Source organism: Lepidochelys olivacea (assembly GCF_965140295.1).
Source record: "Lepidochelys olivacea isolate rLepOli2 genome assembly, chromosome: 2".
In the NCBI taxonomy this organism is placed as follows: Eukaryota; Metazoa; Chordata; order Testudines; family Cheloniidae; genus Lepidochelys; species Lepidochelys olivacea.
The window spans coordinates 48,045,573-48,068,942 of record NC_140412.1 but is presented as its reverse complement, the minus strand read 5'-3'; the positions used below and the strand labels follow the sequence as shown (position 1 = coordinate 48,068,942).

The window sequence follows — 23,370 nt, the reverse complement described above, 5'->3', positions numbered from 1 at the left end:
AAGGCAATAAATTGTAAATCTGTAATAAATGATCACTCAGGTTTAACATTTACATTCACTCACAAAGAAATGCAAAATACAGTGGGCATCAGCATCAGTTTAGCTTACCACAGACCATATGGAAGGATGTCCCAATAGATTCTGTATCTTGTATTGGCATGGCATCTGGTGTACATAGCAACACTTTATCTGATGTAATAAGGCCTTCTGCTCTCAGTCATTCTAAGTTATAAAACAAATGATTAAGTGATTTCACCATGAGCAACCTCATGATATACTCACAAGGTGGGATGGAAATAATGGATTTAATGTACAACATGCTGCCTGCATGTCGATACAAAGTGTATTTTGAGGTATCTCCAAAGTTCTCTTTTTGTCATAAGTATATATTGTTTTTCCATAAAACCTAAAACTGATATTTGTCAACCAGCCTGATGAGTGGAAGCTCCTAGAACATTTTATTTTGTGTCTTGTTTATAGCATACAGCCATTGCCTAAGCTTCTGAGTGCATTTACCTAATTAAAACACAATTAAAATCAATGTAAACGACATGCTGTCAACTACTGGCTGCATCAAAACCAATCTCCAGAATTATTTCTATTTAATACAATGGAATAGTCCAGACAACTGCAAGTTACTCAATCTGTTCCTATGAATACAGCATTCCTTCACAATCAGCTTTCCATTAACAAAAAGGTGAGAGCATTGATGGACTTTGAAGGTCATCAACCCCAGGCCAGGGCAAACTGAGAAGAGATGTAATCTCCAAAACAGAAGATCTTCCAGTGGAGTGCCTTTTCCCTGCCTGCCTGCCTACCTACCTACTCCCTTCCCTTTCTGCTTTCCCCTCCCGCCCCCAACCCACCAATCCCTGCCTAGTTTCCTATGAAAATCTGTTAACAGAAGTACCACAAATGAAATCCACTATTGGAGGAAGAAAGTGAGCGAGAGGGAGAGAAGAGAACCTCTATCTCAAACAGGCACCAGAAAAGGAGAGACTGCACCATCAGAGTCTAATAATACCAAATATTTGAATTCCTTCTTATTGATGCACTGAAACCCATAACATCTTTTCTCTAGCAGCCATCTCTCTCTTCCTCTCTCAAAGGAATGGAGATAATGAAGAACAACCCCATCCATTACTGCGAGAGTTCACAGGTGAATTGTGTTATCTCATGGGCAAGTGTATCAAAGAATGTTGACAGATGATAATAGAATCAATGTGGGAGAGCTGGTCTATATCACCAGAGAAGCTAACCGGACAAGATAACACCAGATGTCTCTCTCATGGCCATGCCTAAAGCAGACTAGTAGGGATCGGGGACGCTAGAGATATTTTGTCACTGTTCACCACCACTTCAGTCATCTGGCTCAAAAGCTGAAAGTTCAAAACTCAGTGATGAGAAATGAGACTGCCAATGACAACACATGGTTCCTGAGGCACAAGGACCCAACAACCACTTTGTGGAATCCTGCAGGGAGGCATTGGTTATTTGTGTTAAAAATGGACTGGACCCACTCAATCAAAGACCTTGGTTTCACTAGCACTCAGCAGCAAGAGTCTATCTTGTAGTTTCGAGACTGCAGTTTGTCCAGTACTCCTGGAAATTCCAGAAGGAAGAGTGGTCAAAATTCAACCACAGAAGGTGTGACATTTATTCCTCCTTGCTACACCCATGCACCCATGAACCCGGCCAATCCTCTCTTAAATATGTTCACCTAAGATTTTTTTCTAAATAGGTGCTTGAAGTTAGGCTCCCAAAAAAGTGTCCGGTCTCTTTATATGCTAAAACTGCTGAGCACCCCGCAACTCCCATTGAAGTCATAATGTCAATAATGTAGATTCTTCTAGGGGCTTTGTGAACTTATTAATATTTAAAATCATTATATCACCAGTCACTCACAGAGCTGTCCAATATTTCTCACTCAGAGATTTCTGAAATCAGATGAGAACCATCACTCTCTAAGGGTGAATTAATTAAATCTGTCCCCTGACTTTATGTACCTCAGTAAAAGGTCTAAGTTTTACTCCTCCCAAGGGAGCCTCATAAGGGCTTCTGTACTGGAAGTCTTGTGTTGCATGGCCTTTACTGATAAGTGATAGTCATTTTGATCAATTTCTCTGTCATTTCTATCAAATATTTGTACGGCATTTTTTCAAGAATCTTAACAGAATGAAATGGACTGCCCAGAATTCCAGAAAGTCAGTATGAAGTCTGCTTTCCCTTAGGGACATTTGGCTGTAAGCTCCTTCACACTCTGAGCATGTCCCTTAGCAAATACAAAATCTGCATCCCAAGTCACAGTAAGGCAAATGCAGTGTAGCAGGGGGATTCCTTTCATCATTTTCTCTCTGTATAGCTACCAAATCAATGTCTCTTATTAATGGACAAGAAAAGACCTTGATTTCCTAGCCCCTCTAAAGTCCACAACCAGAATGAACAATTAAGGAACCTGTAAGGAACTTTGTAAGGAACCTACCCCACATAATGAGATCTAGATATGAAAACACCAGGTCTAGGAAAAGCATGTACTGCAAGTGATAATTTTTACCTCAGGGACAGGTTTGCCTGGGGTTAATCTGACTAGGACTTGAATCTAGTGCAGTCTTTCTTCCAATAAGTACTCAATTCCCATGTCATATCAATAAAGGCACCTAGACAGGTTTCAGAGTAACAGCCGTGTTAGTCTGTATTCGCAAAAAGAAAAGGAGTACTTGTGGCACCTTAGAGACTAACCAATTTATTTGAGCATGAGCTTTCGTGAGCTACAGCTCACTTCATCAGATGTAGCTCACGAAAGCTCATGCTCAAATAAATTGGTTAGTCTCTAAGGTGCCACAAGTACTCCTTTTCTTCTAAAGGCACCTAGGTAGCTCATCTTCACAGGTATCAGAATGCTCTTCTCCAAGTTGACCATGTATGGACTAAATTCTGCCCTGAGTTACACCAGTATAAATCCAGAGTAATGACACTGATAATAGATTTACACTTTGACTTACTTTAGTTAGCTAAGGGCACAATTTGACCCTGGAGCTAGTATTTCCGTAGAAGAAAAAGGAATATATGTTTTTTATTAATTGTTGAGTTTCTTTTTAGGAAATTACAAAATAGCTTTTCAGCAGATAATTCAGAAACAAAAGCTCTGGTGATGCTAGACAACCTTTCAATCCATTCATCAAAGTGCTTGCAATTTACATTTGAAAGCAGGTGAAACTGGACAGAAAATGTTAAGCAGTGCCCAATGCATTTTAATAAAGCATTTTTTCTCATTTAAACATGAAGCAGATCAATTGTCTACCGCAAACTCTTTCCTGTAAAATAATGAGCCAAAGTATGCTTTCCTTACTCAGGCAAAATTGCCACTTACCCTGTTAAAATGAATGGGAGTTTTGCTCAAGTAAGGGCTTCATAAGAACTGCAAAATGAAGTAATACATTTTCACCCTTTAAGTTTCCTTAAATAGGTGATACATATAGGAGAACAGATTTCAAAATGCCATTAAGATGCCTAGAGCAGCTTCATTAATTTTTAGAAAATCTTTTCTGTTCAGGAGGAATTAATCAAGTCATACATATAATTCAGCTTTGTTCTTTGTGTTATAGTTGCTATCTCTTGTCTTTCTCTCACTGCAACTGTTTCTACTGTCAGGAAGCCGGAAATTCAAGAAATGGACTAAAATACTATGGTGCAGGCTATCCCTGCTCATGGAACCAACTTCTCAAGGGACACACATGTTAGCGAGCACTATGCTTGGTATTATGTTTTTGCAGGATCTGGCCCTATTATTATTAAAAATAATAAACAGGCTTAATATTCTTTTAAAGACAGATCCTAAATATTTTTACATCACATTTCCTCCCACCCATACAAAGAGCTAATGAGCAGTTCTCAAACAGCTGAATAGATTGTTATTGTGTTTGTACCTGCTTTATTTTGATATACAGCCCCAACTAGCACCCAAAATATCCCTTTATCTATAAAAACAGAATGTGTTACTTTCTCGTACCATGATTAAAATCCTGAACCCATTCATTCAATTTACCATTGAAATGGAATGAGATGTGCCTCCATTTCCAGATATAATTAGCAAAGAAGCAACCTAATGGAACCTCTGAGATTAAAGTTTGCAAAAATTCTTCAGTGGCAACCAATATTTCAGTCATAGCTTTACTGCATTGACAAACATGAAACATTCCACACGCCAGAGCAATGCTGTCTCATATATAACAGAGAGAAACTGTACAATTCCACTATAAGTGAAAAACTGCGCAAGTCCAAAAATAATTACTCAGGATATTTCAGATGGGTTAGTCAGAGTATATTAGGATTTATAATCCAGGAGGTTCAAATAGACAATATCATAGCAAAATAAATGTAAAAATATGTTATCCAAAACACAAGCCCCATATTCAGTGATATCACCAGAGACTTTCTCATATTCCCTTCTAGGTTCTATTATGTACAGTAACACTGATTAAATATGGCAAAATGTAATAAGAGTACAAATGTATTAGCAAATATTTTCAATGTAGGAACCTCATTCAGTAAAGGTCCCATATGCATGGGCATAAGAGCCCACACTTACAGATCCCTATATGAGACTGAAGCTTGACTTTGCAGCTGCTGGGGCCTACGTTTGCAGCTTTGAACACACACCTAAAGAAGGTTGTGCTGCTAATTAAAAAGCATATGTATGGCTGCTGCTGACCAGAGCTGGGTGAATAACTGATTTATAATTTCAGAGCCTGAACTGGGAGAAAAGAAAACGAACTCCCAGGCCAGTCTATCTCGGAGCCACAGACCATGGGACACCATTCCAGGAACTTATGTTTCTCAGCTCTACAGCAGTTAGCCTGCAAGCCCTGACTTGAGTTGGGGTTCTGAAGGCTTCCAAGCTCCCTGCTGTGGAGCCAGGAGCCAAGCCCTGGTTAGAGTCAGGGTGCCCAGGATTTCCAGGCTCCGGCCCGGGATCAAGCTGAGTCTCCCAAGGGATTCCAGGTCCTGGGTTACACAGCAAGGGGCCCGGAAACCCTGGAAGACTTGCCATATGGTCTGCCCCTGAGCCACAGGCCCTAGAGGCACTGGAGTCCCCAGTACAGAATCTGTCCCCTGATGTGTCTGCCCAAGCCACAGACCATAAAAGCACCTGACTCTACCACAGCCCACCAGGATTCGGGATGCACCAAAAATTTGCTGAACACAGGTGTTTCAGGCTAATCATTTCAGGCTTGACAAACTGAAATTTTCCAACTAAACTTTGTTTTGTCCGAAAATTTCGGACCACTCCTACCACTGACCAAGGGCCGGCTGCACACTCATGCAGGAGTAAGAGCCTGCAGTCCCACCACACACACTCATGTGCAGCCTGGCTCAACCCTAGGATCCACAGGTTTAAGTATACATCCGTTACTCCCTCCCCAATAGCAGGTGGATGAGGAGTGATGGGAGGAGATGGTGCCTTGACTACACACCCATTTGTGTGATGTCCAGTGCATCTGAGTATTGTAATATTAACACCTCTGGAGCAAGAGCAAGGGAGCAAAAAGAGTCATGCTTCTCATTCCTGATTCCTTCCTTGCACTGCTCCTGGAGTGGCACAATCTAGCTTTCAAATGTTAAAATGCTTACCTGAGAGCGGAGGGAGCTTGTTGGATATAAACGTCTGTCAGTAAAGACATTGGACTTTGCACCATTCTAACAAAGAAATTAGTGAAAGGATGAAAAATATGACAAGATACTGCACATGTGTATCTCAGGTTCCAAGAAAAATGTACATCACATTGCATGCGAGATCATGCAATTAGACTGTTTGGTAATGAGTATTTACAAGAGGGCAGAATTGATGTCCAATAGGCAACATTCACTTTGTCATCCCCTGAGCTGTGTGTGCTTTTAACACTTTTTCAAAAAGCGTGATTTCTAAGGGTTTTATTTTGAAAGGAAAAATATACCCCCAAAATTTTCTGTAATGTGGAATTATTTGGCTTCACATCACATACACATAAGGTCCCAAAGATTTTGGAACAAATCTTCTTCTGCCAACCTTAGAAACTCTGCAGAAGATTAACAACCCTAAAAAAATTCAAAGAAAGCAAAATGTATCTTGCTTGCTCTGTTCAAAATTCGCAAGAGTTAAAGAAAATTATTGTGCAATTTTCCCTCTAATCCCCCTACACTCATTTACCTACTCACCACAGCACTCAGAAAACTCATCTATGCTGCCCTCCCATGCTTATGAATTAATATAAAGTAATTATTAAAGATATATTTTTATATTTTTCTGATAAAAACCTTTTATTATTTATTTTCTATAACTACTGTTTCCAAAAGAGAAATGTAAGAATTATAGAATCATAAATATCACCCTTCCCCTTCTTATGTAGCAATCATCTTCAACAGCTGAGCAGTACCGCTAGTGAGAGGTACGAATGTATTCAAGGAATTCTCTTTCTGCTCTATTTGGCTAGGAGAGTTATTCTATTCTAGCAAATTTGATTATTAATGTGTAGCAGAATATTTCATTTCAGAAAAGTGGTAGGATATATACACCATACCAGTGTGTAGACAAGCATGGGGGAAAAAACATATTGTATACATATATGGTGGATCATCTATTATTGCTATAGTATGAACCAGTTAACAGTCCTTAGCTACTTTCACGGCTGCCTCTCTGAGTTCTACTTCTCTTCATAAAGTATGGCTGCTCCATAACTCACCACTAGCAATGAACCAGGAACACATTTCCTTCGTTCGAACAACTGGTGACTTACTTGGTGTTACAATGACTCACAAATTATCTTTTCCTATACATTTCATAGTTTAGTTTTCTAGAATGCCAAGCCAAACCCAACCATAATTAGCCAGCAAATGCATGATCACTGTAAAATAAGCAACCCACATTTTCTCTGTTTCAGCCACTTATCTAGGGCCCTAAATCACATTTTCAAAAAGTGTGAACTTGGGTCCTGCTGCCTCTTGATCTGAGTTCAAAAGGACTGAAGAAGGCAATTCCAACATCTTCTCTGCCAGGAGAGCCGTTGCTTCTTGGGCAAAGTTTCCTGTATTTTCTTTCCTATCTAAGGTTTTTCTATAGTGCCAATCACCATAATAATTGCTCCCCGCACATTTTCCTTCTAGACTCAATGTCTGGAGGGCACAGAGATGGGGGCTGAATTGCTTCACACTAAACCCCCAGGATCCCAGAAGTCCACTGGACTGAGCATCCCTAAAACCCTTTCCCTACTCTACATGAAGTGCCACAGGAAGGACAGATTGTGGCCCCAGCCCTTGCTGGGAGGTGGGAAAGAAAGAGAAGGGAAATGAAAACTGGACCGGAGAAGATAAAAGGAATGGAAGGAGGGAGAGAATGAGAGGAACACAGGGAGAGTAAAGATTGGAGGGCAAAAGAGGGCAGAGAGTGGAGTGTGAACACAAGCTGCAGTGAGACTGAAGAGAAGAAAAACAAACGAGCTAAAATTCTGAGGAGAATCTCTCTCGCCTTTCATCTAAGGGAGCCTACCATGGAGCAGATGGGACAGTCTGAAGCTGCTCTCTGAGGTGTCAGAGTCACACTGAGATGACAGGTTGCAGTGTGACTGTCACATCTGCTCCACAGGAACTTCCATACAGGAATAGAGAGAAGGCCCCTTTAAAGCTTCATCTTGGATTGTCTTGTTTCTCTGTCTCTCTCCCGAGATATCATTGGAATACGTTTGCACTGTTAGTTTAACATACTGTTGAAGGATATTGTGTTAAGTATTGTATAAGAATCAATGTAGACTAGAATAGAAAAGTGAGAGATTAATTTATTTCTCAGTGCTGACAAAGGAACCTGACAAGAGCTATCCACCACACCCTGCAACCAGCTTGCACCAGATTTTGGGAGAGAACCAGTATTTGGAATAGATAGGAGCAGGAGAGCACAAGGACTACAGTATGCCCAGCTCAGTATATGGGCACAAAAGGGTAGGAGGCTCCTTGCATCCCCATCAGAAAAGCCAAAAGGAAGAATGTATCCAGGAGTGAGCTCCCACTATGATTAGTGCTAATATTCACTTACTAGCTCCATTCTCTGTAAAACACCTAATGCAGAGAGCTCCTCCCAACTCTTGTATGTCAGTGGAGCTACTTTGCATTAAGGTTGTTGTAATCATAATATGGACCACAACAGACCTGCAAGCATTTATTATACTAACCAGTGCAATATTTGCACATGGTACTAAGCATCATGGCCCACAGTTAAGTGTTTGCAGGACTGAGCCTTTCATATACCTTTCTTACCATGAAAGGGAACAGTTTTGTAAGGCACATCTTTCATTCTGGGCTGTCAGCATTCACAATTCAGAGTGAGGCAGACAGTAATAGATGTTCCCTTTAAACTCCACTTTAGCTGATAAGCCGTGATGTAAAAAAATGTTTGAGAAAATCAGAGTTTATGAAACCATATAAATTCATCACAAGATGTTTGTGAAATCAACAAAAGGAACAAACGTTTTAGAGGTAAAGCACACGGATACAAAAATGGAGTGCAAACTGCACTGATGAGCCCCATCTCAGCAAAGCACTTAAGCCCTGCAGAGCTTTAAGCCTTTCCTTAAATCCTCTGGAGACAAAACTTTAACCACGTGCTTCAGTACTTTCCTGAATCGGGGCTATAACAATCCACAACTGAGTGGAAGATGTGAGTCCAATAAGCTTTGCAAAATTCATATTCACCTTAAAAACAGAAAGAATTCAAATACTCCTGCCAAAATGAGAGCTGTGAATTTTGAATTCACAAATATCTATCATGCAATATTAGAATTGCTACTGTTATAATAGGAGGCCAAGGAATACTGAAATCCAGCATTTGACAAATATTGACCATTTTACTTTGGCGTTCATCAACTAACCCCCTGTCTCATGGAGACAAAGTGGCCACCCCAATCAAGTAGAAGTTCTCCCTCCACAATGAGAGTGAGGAACAGAAAGAACTCAAACAAGGTTCCCCGGACACTGAACCCCCAATCCACAAGGGGCTGAAAGACAAATAACTTTCCAATATGAGATTTCCACTTGTAAATGTGATCACCTGTGCACAGAAGTGTCAGACTCCATCAACTGCACACACAGATGTCAGTGGTCAAATAGGGCAGGCTCAGATATCTGCACTGAAGAAGTTGTACTTTCGCTAGTGGGAGCTGGACTAATTCTTTTAAAAAGTGTTTCCTTTATGTGCACACAACTATTTGAAAAGCTAAGTACACAGTTAATTATCATATTATTACTACTTACACACTATCAAGAACAACAATAATTGCAAACAATATTTCTGGACGAGGCTATATATTGAGGAACAATTTACAAACAGCCCCTAAATTATCTAGACTTTCCCCCTAACCCAGAATGAAGAAGAAATATTTTCAGATGAAACCAAAGATCTGCAAACACCACATGAATGGAAACAAACAATTGCCAACTCTGCACTCAAATTCTGCACAACAGGAAATAAATATTTCTTTACATAAAAACCTAGGTATCTTACTAACATGTTTTGCAGATTATTCCAGGGCACCACATTTTTCATCACAACTGGCAGATTGTGCTCAGGGAAGACCCCAAGGCCAACAGCTTTTGTGTCAGGGTAACTATTTCAGTGGGGCGGTGGAGGGGGGCGGGGGAGGAGGTTGTGCCATTTCTATCAGAACAGCTATTCTGGTACAGCCCCTGGTATGGATAATCAGTATAAAAGTGTCTTATACTAATATAGCTTATTTCCCTTCCTAAACAGGAATATCTATACTGGTATAAAGCACCTTTATACCTATATAACTGTGCCTATACTAGAAGGTTGTACCACTTTAACAATATTAGTGAAGTCAAAGCAATACAGCATTTTAGCGTAGAGAAGCCTTTCTAGAAGTTAAGTCCTGCAAGAAGAATAGTTTCAGATATATCTGGCAAAGCAGAAAATGAAAAAACAGAAGACAGCTACCCATATTACCTCTGGCTTCTGAATTGATGATCATTAACAGCTATCAAATCCCCCCTCATTCTTCTCTTCTGCAGACTAAACAATCCCAGTTCCCTCAGCCTCTCCTCATAAGTCATGTGTTCCAGACCCCTAATCATTTTTGTTGCCCTTCGCTGCCTAGCCATTCAGTCCCTAGTCTGTAGCGGTGCATTGGGTTCTTCCGTCCTAAGTACAGGACCCTGCACTTATCCTTATTGAACCTCATCAGGTTTCTTTTGGCCCAATCCTCCAATTTGTCTAGGTCCCTCTGTATCCTATCCCTGCCCTCCAGCATATCTACCACTCCTCCTAGTTTAGTATCATCCGCAAATTTGCTGAGAGTGCAATCCACACCATCCTCCAGATCATTTATGAAGATATTGAACAAAACCGGCCCCAGGACCGACCCCTGGGGCACTCCACTTGACACCGGCTGCCAACTAGACATGGAGCCATTGATCACTACCCGTTGAGCCTGACAATCTAGCCAACTTTCTACCCACCTTATAGTGCATTCATCCAGCCCATACTTCTTTACTCTACACACTACCAGTGTGGTCCATGAACCAGAGCTTGGGAACTTCTGCTGTAATATCCTTTTATCATTTATATTCTTTACACCATTTAGCTTTAAGGAATTTCAAGCCAAACCTTTACAAATGCATTTTTTAGTGATCAATATTCTTGCAGTTAGTCTACATTTATCCATTTCAGGTTTAATCGTGATGAGTAACTGAGATATGTGGATTAATTTAAACTTTAACACTTCTGTTTAGGAAATAGCTAATAAGAATATTTATCATAATGACAACGATCGGTAAACAGAATGCTACAAAGTGCATTGCCACAACTATTTTCGACCTAGGCCACCACAACTGAACATTGGGCTGTTCAGTGGTACAGAATGTGGCCTAAACTTTGTTTCCATTCTAAATACCAATAACATAAATTTAAACTTTGTATGTTAATCCTCAAATTGACCCCACAGCAACTTTTGCCTCATGTGCTCATCCTCCTCAAGGAATAATTCTACAGTCTTTACAGAAGCTTAAATGAGATATGAGAGTAATTCTATGCTTCCTTTTCTCAATTTTATTTATGCAAATATTCAACTCAATCTGATAGAAAATTCCAGACGAGGATTAAGCTAATCAGCTTTTAAAGGAGACAAGGTTCACTGCACATAAAAATAAAAATTCTAAGTGCCCCTTTTTGAGTCATGATTTACAATAGAAACTTTTTCTCCCACATTCCAAATGCACTGGGTTTTTAAAGGCTAGCTTGACTAATATGCAATGTATTTCTTAAATAACCTTGTTTTTAATTGCCTAAAACTAAAGAGACTACATTACATACTCTTAAATTATGGATTGCAGTCTTCTGCTTCAGCAAAGCTATGAGATCATGCAGTTGGTTAAATGTTAATTAGCGTATTTTCTTTCAATTCACTCTTAAATTTAAGGACATTGGGCCAAATCCCATAGAAGTCAATTAGGGCAAAATTATCTTCTTGTGTACACTGGTGCAAGTGGCAGATATAACAGTATAACATTCTTATTAAATAAGAGTTGTATCTGAGTAGGAACTGACAGTTTTTAAATACTGACTTACAGAAATGCTCTTTGTTTCAGAAAGTGTATACATGATGAGAAAACATTCACCAAACAATGTTCTCTACAATTAGATATTTGGTTTTTTAACTATTATGTTGAACAGAAATTTCTCTTTATCTTACAGGTAACTTGAGTGTTTTTGAAAAGGAATGTATTTATTTAATTTACAGTGAGCCCAAAATATGTCTGCTTTAGAACAAATAAAAAAGTAATTGAATCCTATAGTAACTCTTAATTAAACTTTAATTGAAAACTAACGATGTGCAAACCTCATGTTTCTTTTATTACTATCCTTTGTTCTTGTTCCAAATATTTGGACTGAAAATAACAACAGAAGAGAACAAAGGAGAAAAAGTAGAAAACATTGTAATTCAATACTAAATTATACTTTTTAACTGTCTGCACATCACTTTTTATTTATTGGTATATTACATAAGAAAATAAGAACGGTCACACTGGGTCAGACCGAAAGTCCATCTAGCCCAGTATCCTGTTTTCTGACAGTGGCAAATGCCAGGGAATTAACAGAACAGGTAATCACCAAGTAATCCAACCCCTGTTGCCCATTCCCAGCTACTGACAAACAGAGGCTAGGGACACAATCCCTGCCCAGCCTGGACCTATCTATGAACTTATCTAGTTCTTTTTTTAACCCTTTTTTGAATTATAGACTTGGCCTTCACAACATCCTCTGGCAAGGAGTTCCACAGGTTGACTGTCATTGTATGAAAATATTAGTATGATTAGTATTTTAAGGCTGTAAGAATTTCTGATACCACACACCTGACTTCCAAAAACACATGAGCCAGTTAGCAATACATTCAACATATTCACAAAAGCATTATGATCAAGATTCACAGGTGCCTAACATAGAGAGCTGCTTGAACATGGAGTGTGAAGTCCTGCCTCTACTGAAATCAAGGGAAAATCTCCTATTGACTTCAGTAGGACTAGGATTTCATCAGGAGACTTTATTCAAATATTCTCTTCTTCCTAACAGAAATGCTGATTCACCAGAGCCAAAAACCCACCTTATTCATCTGCAGAAATAATTTTTAGAATTTCATGTTTGTCCAACTCTTTGAGTTGGAAGAGACGGTCATCTTCCATACCATAAACATGGTTATTTCTTGGTTAATAATCAAAAGTATTGAGGTTGCTGTGATATCAGCTCATGTCTTTTGGACTGAGGCTTTTGCCAGGTCAACAGCCTTGAATGTCTGTTGCCAAAGATTGGTGCAACACTTCAGGACTGTTAAAGAGATACCACCAACTTGAAAAAACATATGCTGGAACAAACATATTTTGTTAACTGTATTATTAACAGAATATTAAAAGCTCAGACTATTTGTTATCCTTTAGGCTCTTTGATTATCTTCTGGATTTTTCTCAGATTATTCAATGAAATTCAATCAAACCAGTTTCATCAGTGTTTAAAGTCACTTTCACATTCAGATTCTCAGTGTTGCAGTTGAGTTTCTGTAAAATATTTATTGTATTTTACTTTTGCAAACAATTGTTTTCACTGGATTCTAGAAAATGTATGAAAGCATTTCAATTTGATTTAAGTTTTATATAAATTTTTTGCATAACACTTAAATGCTAGGCTAAATTTAAGATGACAGTGTCCACCACCGACAATAAAGCTACCAAAGTACTTTGCAAATATGCAGATCCTCCATCTCCTCAAGAATGACCGAAAGTACTTACTGGCTAAAACAAATGAATATGGAAGCTACAACAATTAGCTTTCAGAGCATCTTATAGCTCCATCTGTTTGCCCCTTCCAGATTTAAAAGGCAGCTCCTACAATAGAGCATGCTGGGAAAATTTCCTATAAAAAGGAGAGAACCCAAATTGAAAAGCTAAGTAGTAACGAAAAAATCAAGGGGACAGTGCCTGTGGATGATTGAAAAGAAAGTAGTGGAATTTTAGTTTCCTTGTAGGTCAGATATTTGTGTGCTTGTTGAAGATATTTGTGTTCCTGTGCTGTAGTGTTCAACAACTGTATTATGTTTATCCAATAAAAATTACATTTCTTTTCAGTATCATTAACTGTCTGTGCTTGAAGTGTACCATGCATCTTCACACTTATTTTGTAAGCTGCTCGAAGACTTGTATTTATTAGCTTATAACTGGGCTGTGTATTACTTGATTTTTATTTGAGGCTGGCGTCTGCAGAGATGTGAGACATGCTAAAGAGATTTTTGATATGTGACTTCTTGAAGTGTTTAGGAGCTAAAAAATTTCCTTCACCAAATTGCTGCATGTTTTATTTTCACTAATGGCCCATGATTGAACCAAAATGCAGAGTGTGATTATTAGATTGACTTACTTCATATCAATATACTGATCTGGTGAGCTCCTTACTCCTTATGTCCTTCCATGGATACGACCTTACTTTAGTTAGTGTTATGCATATCATATAAAATGGGGAGATTGTTTCTTTGTTCTATATGATCAAGAAAGAAGATTCTTAAACTGGTGGAAAATCAGCTCAGAATACCATTTTCACATTCATACATTGAAATTGACACTGATATATAGACTGATTCTCTGACATGACCACACTAATGCAAAGTGATACCAGTTTCAATACGCAAAAGAATACAGAGTTTGAAGGAAACCTTGCAGCTCATAGAAAGCCATACATGATCGACAGGAAGATCCTACTGAAAATAAAGTAAATACTTCAGAATTTTGAAGGGTTACATGAAGTGTGCATCTGCTGTTTTTAATGTATATGCTTTATATTCACTGTGTATATTATATATGTCGACACATAATTGCACTGCTGTTCCATAATCTTATTTGTGTGCATTTTATCCCATTTTTATAATATTAGATCTCACTTAACTTTTAATTCCTCCTCAGCCAGAGTCTACTTGTCTATGGACCAAGGAACAATAAACTGAGAAAGATGCAAAGATGCAAAGCAAGATGCATTTGTAAGCTGATGGACTGGAACAACAGAAACAGAACAGAGAACGGTCAATAGGGCTTTCTTCCAAGGGTAATGCATATAATCAAAAAAAAAATGACATAAGCAACAAACTACCAGAGCCTGGATTCAACCGAGAGAATGTTACTTTCCCAAAGGCTGTATCCCCCTCTGTCTCTCACACAGCTAATTTATAATCTTTTCAGGGGCAGATCCTGCAACCCGTCACATCACTACTGTAAAATTATAGAGGGATAAGGTAAAACGACCCTTAGCACTGATCACTTTTTGCAAATGAAACAGGGATTTGTTTAGCAGCAGCATAAAATACACAACTTTTCCCGAAGGAAGTAAACCCTCAACTCCCTTTGTACTTTGGCTTTCTGAGTCTCTTGGAGATAACTATGGCCGGGTACTGCAGACGCTTATGGACATACGTAATTCTTTGCACAATCGCGGCATAAGACAACATTTTGAATCTGACCCAAAAGTTCAAAAAGTGCATCCACAAAATTTGTGCGCAAGTCAGGAGTGCCTTCACACACACAGTACATGCAGTTAAATGTATGTATTACCTTCCGTCTCTCTTCCTCCCCCACCCCCACCCCCGTGTTACTGGTTTGAGCAGATATTCCCTATACTAATAATGAAAGCTCAGTGAATAACTGTTATTTCAGTTCATCGGCAGTTTTAAAAAGAAAACCCACTGATTTGACTCAAACCAAATCTGAAAATTTTTAAAAAAGTCAGCAAATCAAAAAACTCCTTTGGGGTTGAATGAGACACGTTGTTCAACCCATAACAACTGACTATTCATTGTCATTATGAATGACTATGAATGCCATAATGAATGACAATGAATAGTCAGGAGACCATAAGCATACTTTGAGAACAGCCTAGTGGCCAGGTGCTCACCTGGGATGTGGGAAAGCCAAGTTCAACTCCAAGGACTAGTTTATTATTCATAAAGGTATAAAAGCTTCAACAGGAGAGATTAAGGCAGACCCACACTAGATTCTTCCATAGCCTAGTCTCTCCTGAGACTTAGAAGACCCATGTTCAAATTTCTTCTCTGCATTAGGCAGATGATAGAATTAATGCTATGCTTTCCACATCCCAGTGAGTACGTTAAACACTGGACTAACAGTCATAAGGTGGGCCCCATTACCTCCTATTCCTGGTGCCATTTTGCCAATGGCATCTAAATCCTGGAAAAAAATGTTTTTGCCAAAAGTATTTGATTAATTCCTGTCAAATGTATGAATAGCTTCAGGCTGAATCAATCTACATGTTTTAGCAAATAAACCATGAGTCCAAAAAATGTTGCCTAGCACTACTTATAAGAGGGAATAAGGCTAGAAATAATCATATCTTTCCTATTTTGTTTTATTTTAACTCTACTCACTGTAGGCAAATGCTTCAACAAATCCTCAGCTTGTGCATATGCATTTGGGACAAAATCCTTTTGAAAATAATAAAACAATTATTTAAAAAAAACCAACCCGCAAACATCCGACTGTGACATTGCGCACTATTAATTTCTGGATCTCCCCATGCTGTATGATACACAAAACTCTGCCTTCATCATTTGGTATAATCACGGTCTATGGTGACATATCATAAAAAAAATGATCAACAAAATCATTGAAACCGTTCCAAGATAATTATAAGACTAATATCAAAGAAAGAAGACTGACAGGCAACAGAATGAATATTATGCAGTCTTCTATTCATTCTCACTGACAAAATATGGGGATACTTCATAGATAAACACAAACAGTGAAGCTCTAATAAAAGAAAAGCAAACTCATCATCCTGTTAGCTGATGAGAACCCCGGAACACATCAGCCTAAGCATACTGATGTCACCTTACTGTTCTCCTCAGTCACTCGCTAGGAGCCTGTTGCTATATTTTTCTCAGTAGAGCTAAATAATTCATCAGGGCATGGTGTTTTGTGAGCAGGCCACTCTGCAGGCAACTGTCCAAGACCAAGGTCGCCATGGAGACCCACAGGCAGCTTCATACACATTGACCTCCCGCTAAAGAGACATATACAAAATATGGCACACTGAACAGCCTGCCTTGTCCCTTTTCCCAATGTTCTGTATGTCTATTTTTAAAGAAACAAAATAAGTGTATAAAAGGGCCTTCGTTGTAATCAAGACAAGAGGCTTAACTGAGGACAAATTACTCATGAGATAGGCTGTATTTGCACAGATAGAAGCACTATTTTACAGGGGGGAATGTGCAAAAAGCACATTTAAGAACCATATTATTAACAAAAGCTTTCACCGCTGCTTTTCTAACAAAACATATCAACCCATCAAACCATCCTATATATGAGGATTTGTGATTAATAATCATATTATTTAATATGCAATATGAAATCAAACACATCTCTTTCAATTCTTTAAACAAAACTATTAGTGATTGCACAAATAAAGAATTCCAAAATTAAAATAAAATGTAACAAAAAAGATAGCTTATTTACACTGACCTCATCCACACTTGTCTTATACATACTTACTCAAAAATATTAAGTCAAAATTCTGTTGTTATTCTTGAAAAACCAATAGTCATAGTCACAGAAATAATATTCACATATGCAGTAAATTACATGAAAGATGAAAAGATGCTTTTGAAATTTTTACCATCAAAACTTCCTGTTATTTCTCAAGGAGTTAATAGCATATGACAATTAAACAATAGCATGTTTATATCTTTTATCAAAGACCAAAAATAAAACCTGTGCTGAAGTACTCATGGTTGATTAAACTCTAACTTAACTTTTTACTCTGAAGTCCTTTCTTCATGCTAACATTTTTCTAAGATCATTTTGCTTTTCTTGCAACATACAAAGGGATAACACATTACTTCTATATTACAAGTCTACTTCAAGAACCTTAAGGTGTTCTACATTCTTTGATCATCTAGAACAAGAGTTAAACTTCACCATATTCTGCACCATGTTCCAGAATACTCTACAAAATTACCACCTCTTTCATGATTACCGCCCTAGCTCTCTTACCTATTTGCTTATAAAAGGAACTGGTTCTATAGGATATTAATAGCCTACTATTTCAATAGCAGGGCTATTAATGTGTATTTTGCCAGTGCGGTGATGTGCTGTGTGTCACAGTTTCAGGGTTACCTGCACCTCTGACCCCTACCTCATGTCCTCCTTTCAGGAACTTACTTAAGGTTTCAGGCTCAAACCGCCACTTCTCCCATACAGACATGCACGTCTCTCTCCCTTCTGGTCTTCTAGGTTTTGGCTTGCAATCCATCTTGACCTCACTGTGATTTCCCCAACAGGTCTGACCGTGACCCACAGTTGCTGGTCCTCTTTCTCCAGGGGCTAAAACAGTGTCCACCAATTACTAACCTGCCTTCACAAGCAAATTACAGGTGCTGGCTATTAAACAGACTGATTTCTTGGGGATATCACAGTGTATGGCAGAGGCTGTGCAGCCTGAAAACCCTCAATCAGAAGGGAGAGTGACACAGGTTCCAGTGCCGAGACAGGTGATGGCTGGAGGCCTAAAAAAATGTCTGGGTACTTCTGGAGTGGACCACAAAGAAGATACAGGTGCAGTTACAAATACATAGTGTCACAGTTTCAAGGTATCAAACTTGAACTCTGAATCACACTGGCCCAGCCCATTCTGCAGCCTCTGTGACTCATATACATTCACCCAGTCAGCCCCACTCCCTTAACTCTAACAGCTGCCAGAACCTAAGCCTGAGGAGCATATGCCCTCAAGTGCCCTCTTCAAGCTAGAAGAAGAGTTGATCATCTGGGTGCTGAGCTGGGAAAGAAGTCTGTAGGCCCAGAGAGAAACTGTTCTGGTAGGCAGTAGGTGCGGGAAGGCGACTGTGGGAAAGAGCCCCAGGATTAAGGCCTGGTTGACACTACAGATTTAGGTCGATGTAAGGCAGCTTATGTCGACCTTACTCTGTAAGCATCTAAACTAATTCATAGCTCCCACCAATTGACTTGCCCATGGCACCGACTTAATAACTCCACCACAGCAAGAGGTGTAGCACTTAAATCATTGTAATTAGATCGATGCAGTGTCAATGTAGACACTGCATTGCTTACATCAACTGTTGCTGCCTTTCAGAAAGTGTTCCACATGGGCCGTTAAATCAGTGCAAGTGTTCCTGGTTAGAACATGCACCGCTGACACAAGGAGTATAGTGTGGACACGTAAAACCAATTCAAATCCTGCACTGGCTGTATGTCAACATAACTTAGGTCGACTTCATTTTGTAGTGTTGACTTGCCCTAAGAGGACCTCCTGTTGGTACTTGGAGCTACAAGAGCCCCAGTGGCCTAGGAGGTCAGGTGGGCTTGAGAGCCCAAGCTGCAGCCTCAGCCATGGTGTCCAGACTGCTATTAGCCTGCTAGCTCAAACCCCGCAAACGTGATGCTGTCTAACTGGGCTGGGAGGCTCCCAGATCCAGTGTAGATGTACCGTGAATGTCTGAGCTGCCAGGCCTAGACTGAGTCCATCTTGAAGAAATTCAGGAATCTGTGGTACCAATACAGAAGCGGAGATAAGACCCTGGCCCTGGCCCCAATGGATAAAAATTCAACAAGGACCCTGACTCCACTGAGTTCGAAGATTTATTTCTGGAAGCTAAAAGTGTGGCTATTTCCTCTTCTGCATAATCACTTTGGCTTAAGTGACTCTGTTCAAGACCCAGACAGGTAGGTGCAGATTGTCTGGATTCTGATGCATAATTGGCCCTTGTAATATCAGATCCCTTCTAGAATGAAAGCAGATGGGAGGTTTGAGAATCATATCAAGGAGGTCAGAGCATCAAGGCCTCCTTGACCAGAACGGGACTACCAGAACTACCAGTGCTGCTTCTCTCCTGATCTTTCATTGTGTTCTGGTGTGGATAGGAAAAGGGAATTCTTGTATGAGTCTCTTTGACCATCTTTGCAACAAGGTGTCTATTCCCTGGCTTTGTGAACCTACAGGCAAAAGAACACTGAAATCCTCTGATTCAGGTGGGAGGGAAACAGATCTATTGCTGAGAGACCAAATTCCTTTACCAGTAGATGGAACATCTCCAGATCTAGTTCCCATTCTGGATGATCTAATTTTTGCCTCCTGAGCCAGTCACCAGTACCATTGATTTTTCCTTCGATGTGAAGGGAGCTAATTGACTGCAGATCCTCCTCTGCCCAAGTCATCATGAAGTCAGATTCTCTTTGAAGGACTGTAGACCTTATTCCCCCTTTGTCTGTTGACACAGGACATGGCTGACGTGCTCTCATGATCAGCATGAGGGGAACTCGGATATGGGAGCAGAGCCTTGAGACCATATAGGATGGCCCTGATCTCTTGCCAGTTAATGAACCTCTCTGTCTCAGTTTCCCCATCTGTACATGTGTGATGGACTCAATAAGCACCCAAGGAAAATTGTATTTGATAGCAAAGTGACAAATAATCTTGTGGCATGTGAAATTTCCGCATAATATTATGGAGTGGCGTTATTCACTTGTACAGGGAGGAATGCTGAAGTGGAGAGCTAGACAGGCCTAGATGGATGATCAGTGAAGGCTATATGCTGCGGATTGAGAAGGGACAATCAGGATCCTGGAATAATGACTGGAAACTGTGACTGGAGTGATTATTAATATTTTCTAGTGAGTATACATAAGGGTGTCATAAATGTGTGATAAAATGCTGCAGGGACTGCAGGAGATACTGCTGTTTCACAGTATGATTACCATTACTGGGAGGATTTTTAGTTAAAGTTTGCCAAGCACTTTGACAATGTAAAGTAGTTTATACATGGCAAAAATACGTTTAGCTTGTGGTTAGCCCCTCCTTGACCATGAAGGGGGGTAAGACTCTCCACCCAATTCCCCACCACATTTTCCCTGAATCTTGACACCCAATATTTCCTCCTAGAGAAGAGAAGAGTGGGTGGATGTTTGGTTCTATGCCCAATGTATAAGCCAGCCCGGGGGTGGGGGGGGGGAGGAAAGGGGGCGTGACGGGGAGTAATCTGCTACTGATCAGGGGCAATAGAGATTGCTTTTTCGGATGGCACATGGAAGCGATTTTGAGTCTGAGACCCAATTCCTTCCCTAGCTACTCCCTAGGGCAGTGCGCCTACACTAAAGGCACAATCTAGTTCTTAATTAATAGTTATTTGCCATGATACCAGCACAGCTTAATTACATCATCTCGTAGATTTGACCACCCACCCCCCTCAGTATTCAAACAAATCATGCATCCTGCCACATGCATCCTTTTTCCTGTGCAATATTTTCACCCTTTTTCCTGTAGCTATATTTCTGATCCAGTAAGTTTCAGGGACTATGAAATGGAATTGTCGAGTTCTCTGATCCCTGTTCTCTTTTTGACAAATCACTTTTTGTTAAAGAATTAAAGTTAATTCTGGGAAATGAGCACACTCTCCTTTGGAGAGTACAAGTGAAGCACAGCTAGTGTAAAGCCTCTCTCTCTCTCTCTCTGGCTATATTTTACTGTAGGTAGAAAGATACTGTTACGTATGGTGTGCTGTATGTCATTATCAAGGCAGGAAATAACAAGCTGAGTTTGGTCCTGGAAAAAGGAAAGCTAATACACCTTCAGAAAAACAATCCGCAATACAGATATTCAATGTAAGGGAGACACTTGATGAAAAGGACCTAAAAGGGCGATAGAAAATAAGACTGGATGTAATGAGAAGAAGGACCCTCAACTCCCTGGGGTGAAGCAACAGCAGGTAAAGCCAGTTGAAGAGTGCCCTGAAAAAGATCTGAGAATGCCCCCAAATAAGCAGAGAACTTTCCAGGAGAAGACCGCTGCAGTAACTCTAGCAGAGATCTAAGTGCAGTTTACATGTTGTTGTAGTGGTGGTGAGATTTAGTGGCCATTCTGAGGAGTTCTGGGAGTGAACAGTTTTGAATTTAAGGTTGAAATTAGGTATTTCTTGTTTCAGGGGGGAATGTAAAAGCATGTTTTATCCTTCATCTTGTGCACCTGGCATATATATGTAAATGAAATATACCTTGAGATGAATTTTGTTTATAAAATTTCAACAGGCAATTGGAGATGGGAAAGGCGTTGGTGGGCCATTTTATCCACACTCCTGTCAATGTAGGATTGTTCTTGGTATGATATATTCTTGTGTGTATTGTTTAGGTTAGTTTAGTAGGCTTGCACCTCTTCTTTGGGAAGTTATTTCATATTCTAGTAGATCTCCCCATCAGAACATTTTTCAGTTGATGTTCAGACTCAATTTCCCTTTTAAAAAATTGAGTATTTGTTGACAGTAATACACCATTTGGCAATGTAACATAAGCCAAAAATAGAATTCACAACATAAAAAATATTGCACGTGCATTGGACTGAATTTCCTCTATGAGTATCTTTTTTGTTATTGTATTGACCAGAAATAAAGCCAGTGTCCATTGCTGCTTTAGAGAGTGCTTATCAGCAGTGGTAAAGGTGACTTGATGCCTCTTTCATGCACCCTGAAAACACATAGGATTTTTCCCATCCACACTATACTTTTTGTTAATTCTAATTATTTATTGTTGGCATTTTAATTTGTAAAGGCAGAGTGATATGACATAAATGGGACTTCTCACATGTGTCAGGCTGTCTGGAGTGGCTCATGAGCATGAGTGTGAACCTCAGGGCAGATGGTCCAGGAACAGGGCACAAACCCCAAACTAGCTGTAAGTTCTATATTTAGATTTCACCAACCAAGTAACAATTGTAAACTACTAAAGCACTATAACAGCCTTAACATGCAATCACAGACAGTCCCCTTGGACACTCCAATATATCTTGCCATCTGTCTTTGTCACAGATGATCCCTTACACCAAAAATCACAACAATATTCAGGTTACTCCCAGTCCCAAAGGACCAGTCACTTATCCCAGGTCAGTTACACCCCAGACCTCTCACCAAAGACAAGACTTGTAGCCAATACTGTAATAAACCAACAAAGATTTATTCACTAAGAAAAGAAATGAGTTATTTACAAGGATCAGTGAGGCCTGGAGCCTTTCATGAGCTGGCATTTGGTCTGCCAGTTACATAACATGCTTAACTTTAGGCATGTCCATAGGTGCTTTGCAGAAGTGGGCCAGTGTGCTCAGCACTCAAAGTATCCCGTGACAGCATGGTTTCTTCTGCCTTCCTGCCTGGCAGCACCAGCATCACTCCCCTCCCCCCTGTGCAGAAGGTTGGGCAGGCTTCCACATGAGGAAGGAACTCTGTGTGGGTTGTGCATGTCGGTGCAGGGCACAGAATCTACCCCTCCAATTCATGGACAGGCCACAGGGCTGCATTGCAGCCCTTCCATGGCTGATGACCTGCCTAAGGTCTGGAATAGCTGGCATTATCCATCCTTGGCCCCTGTTGTTGGGGTTTGGGGCCAGTGGGTCATAACCATAAGCTTAGGTCCTTTGGCTCTTCCCCTAGTTTCCCCCACCCAGCCTGACTCTCGTGCTTCTCTCCAAACTAGTCTATTTGGAGCCAACATGGGATCATCTCTGCCTAGCCACTACTCATACCCCTCCACAGTACCTGGAGGCCTTCTACATCAGCACTGGGGTGAATTTCACCCTAATCACATCTGTGTGGTGTGATGAAATTAACTTTTCCACTTAAACAAATAAGGAAAAGAAACATCAAAACTATTTTATAATTACAGCAAATGGCTACTGATTATCAGGCTAGCATGGAACTTTTAGGCCTCAGATCTCTCTCAGCAATTCCTACAGTTTGTTCATTTGACATCCTTTGTACTTTCTTCAATAATTTGTGGTTCAAGTCTCCT

General features: G+C 39.9%; 1 protein-coding gene across 3 annotated transcripts in view; it reads right to left on the bottom strand.

Moving 5' to 3' along the window:
• MMP16 (matrix metallopeptidase 16) overlaps nucleotides 1–23,370 on the bottom strand; it is a 241,348-nt gene that overhangs the window by 195,585 nt on the left and 22,393 nt on the right. Inside the window, exon 2 of one of the 3 annotated variants that reach the window (XM_084621484.1) lies at nucleotides 109–222. The exons of the other annotated variants lie outside the window; for them this stretch is intronic. Coding sequence (XP_084477610.1) covers nucleotides 109–165 — 57 coding nt within the window. The 5' untranslated portion in view covers nucleotides 166–222. The remainder of the gene's footprint in view (nucleotides 1–108; nucleotides 223–23,370) is intronic. 3 annotated transcript variants of the gene reach the window in all.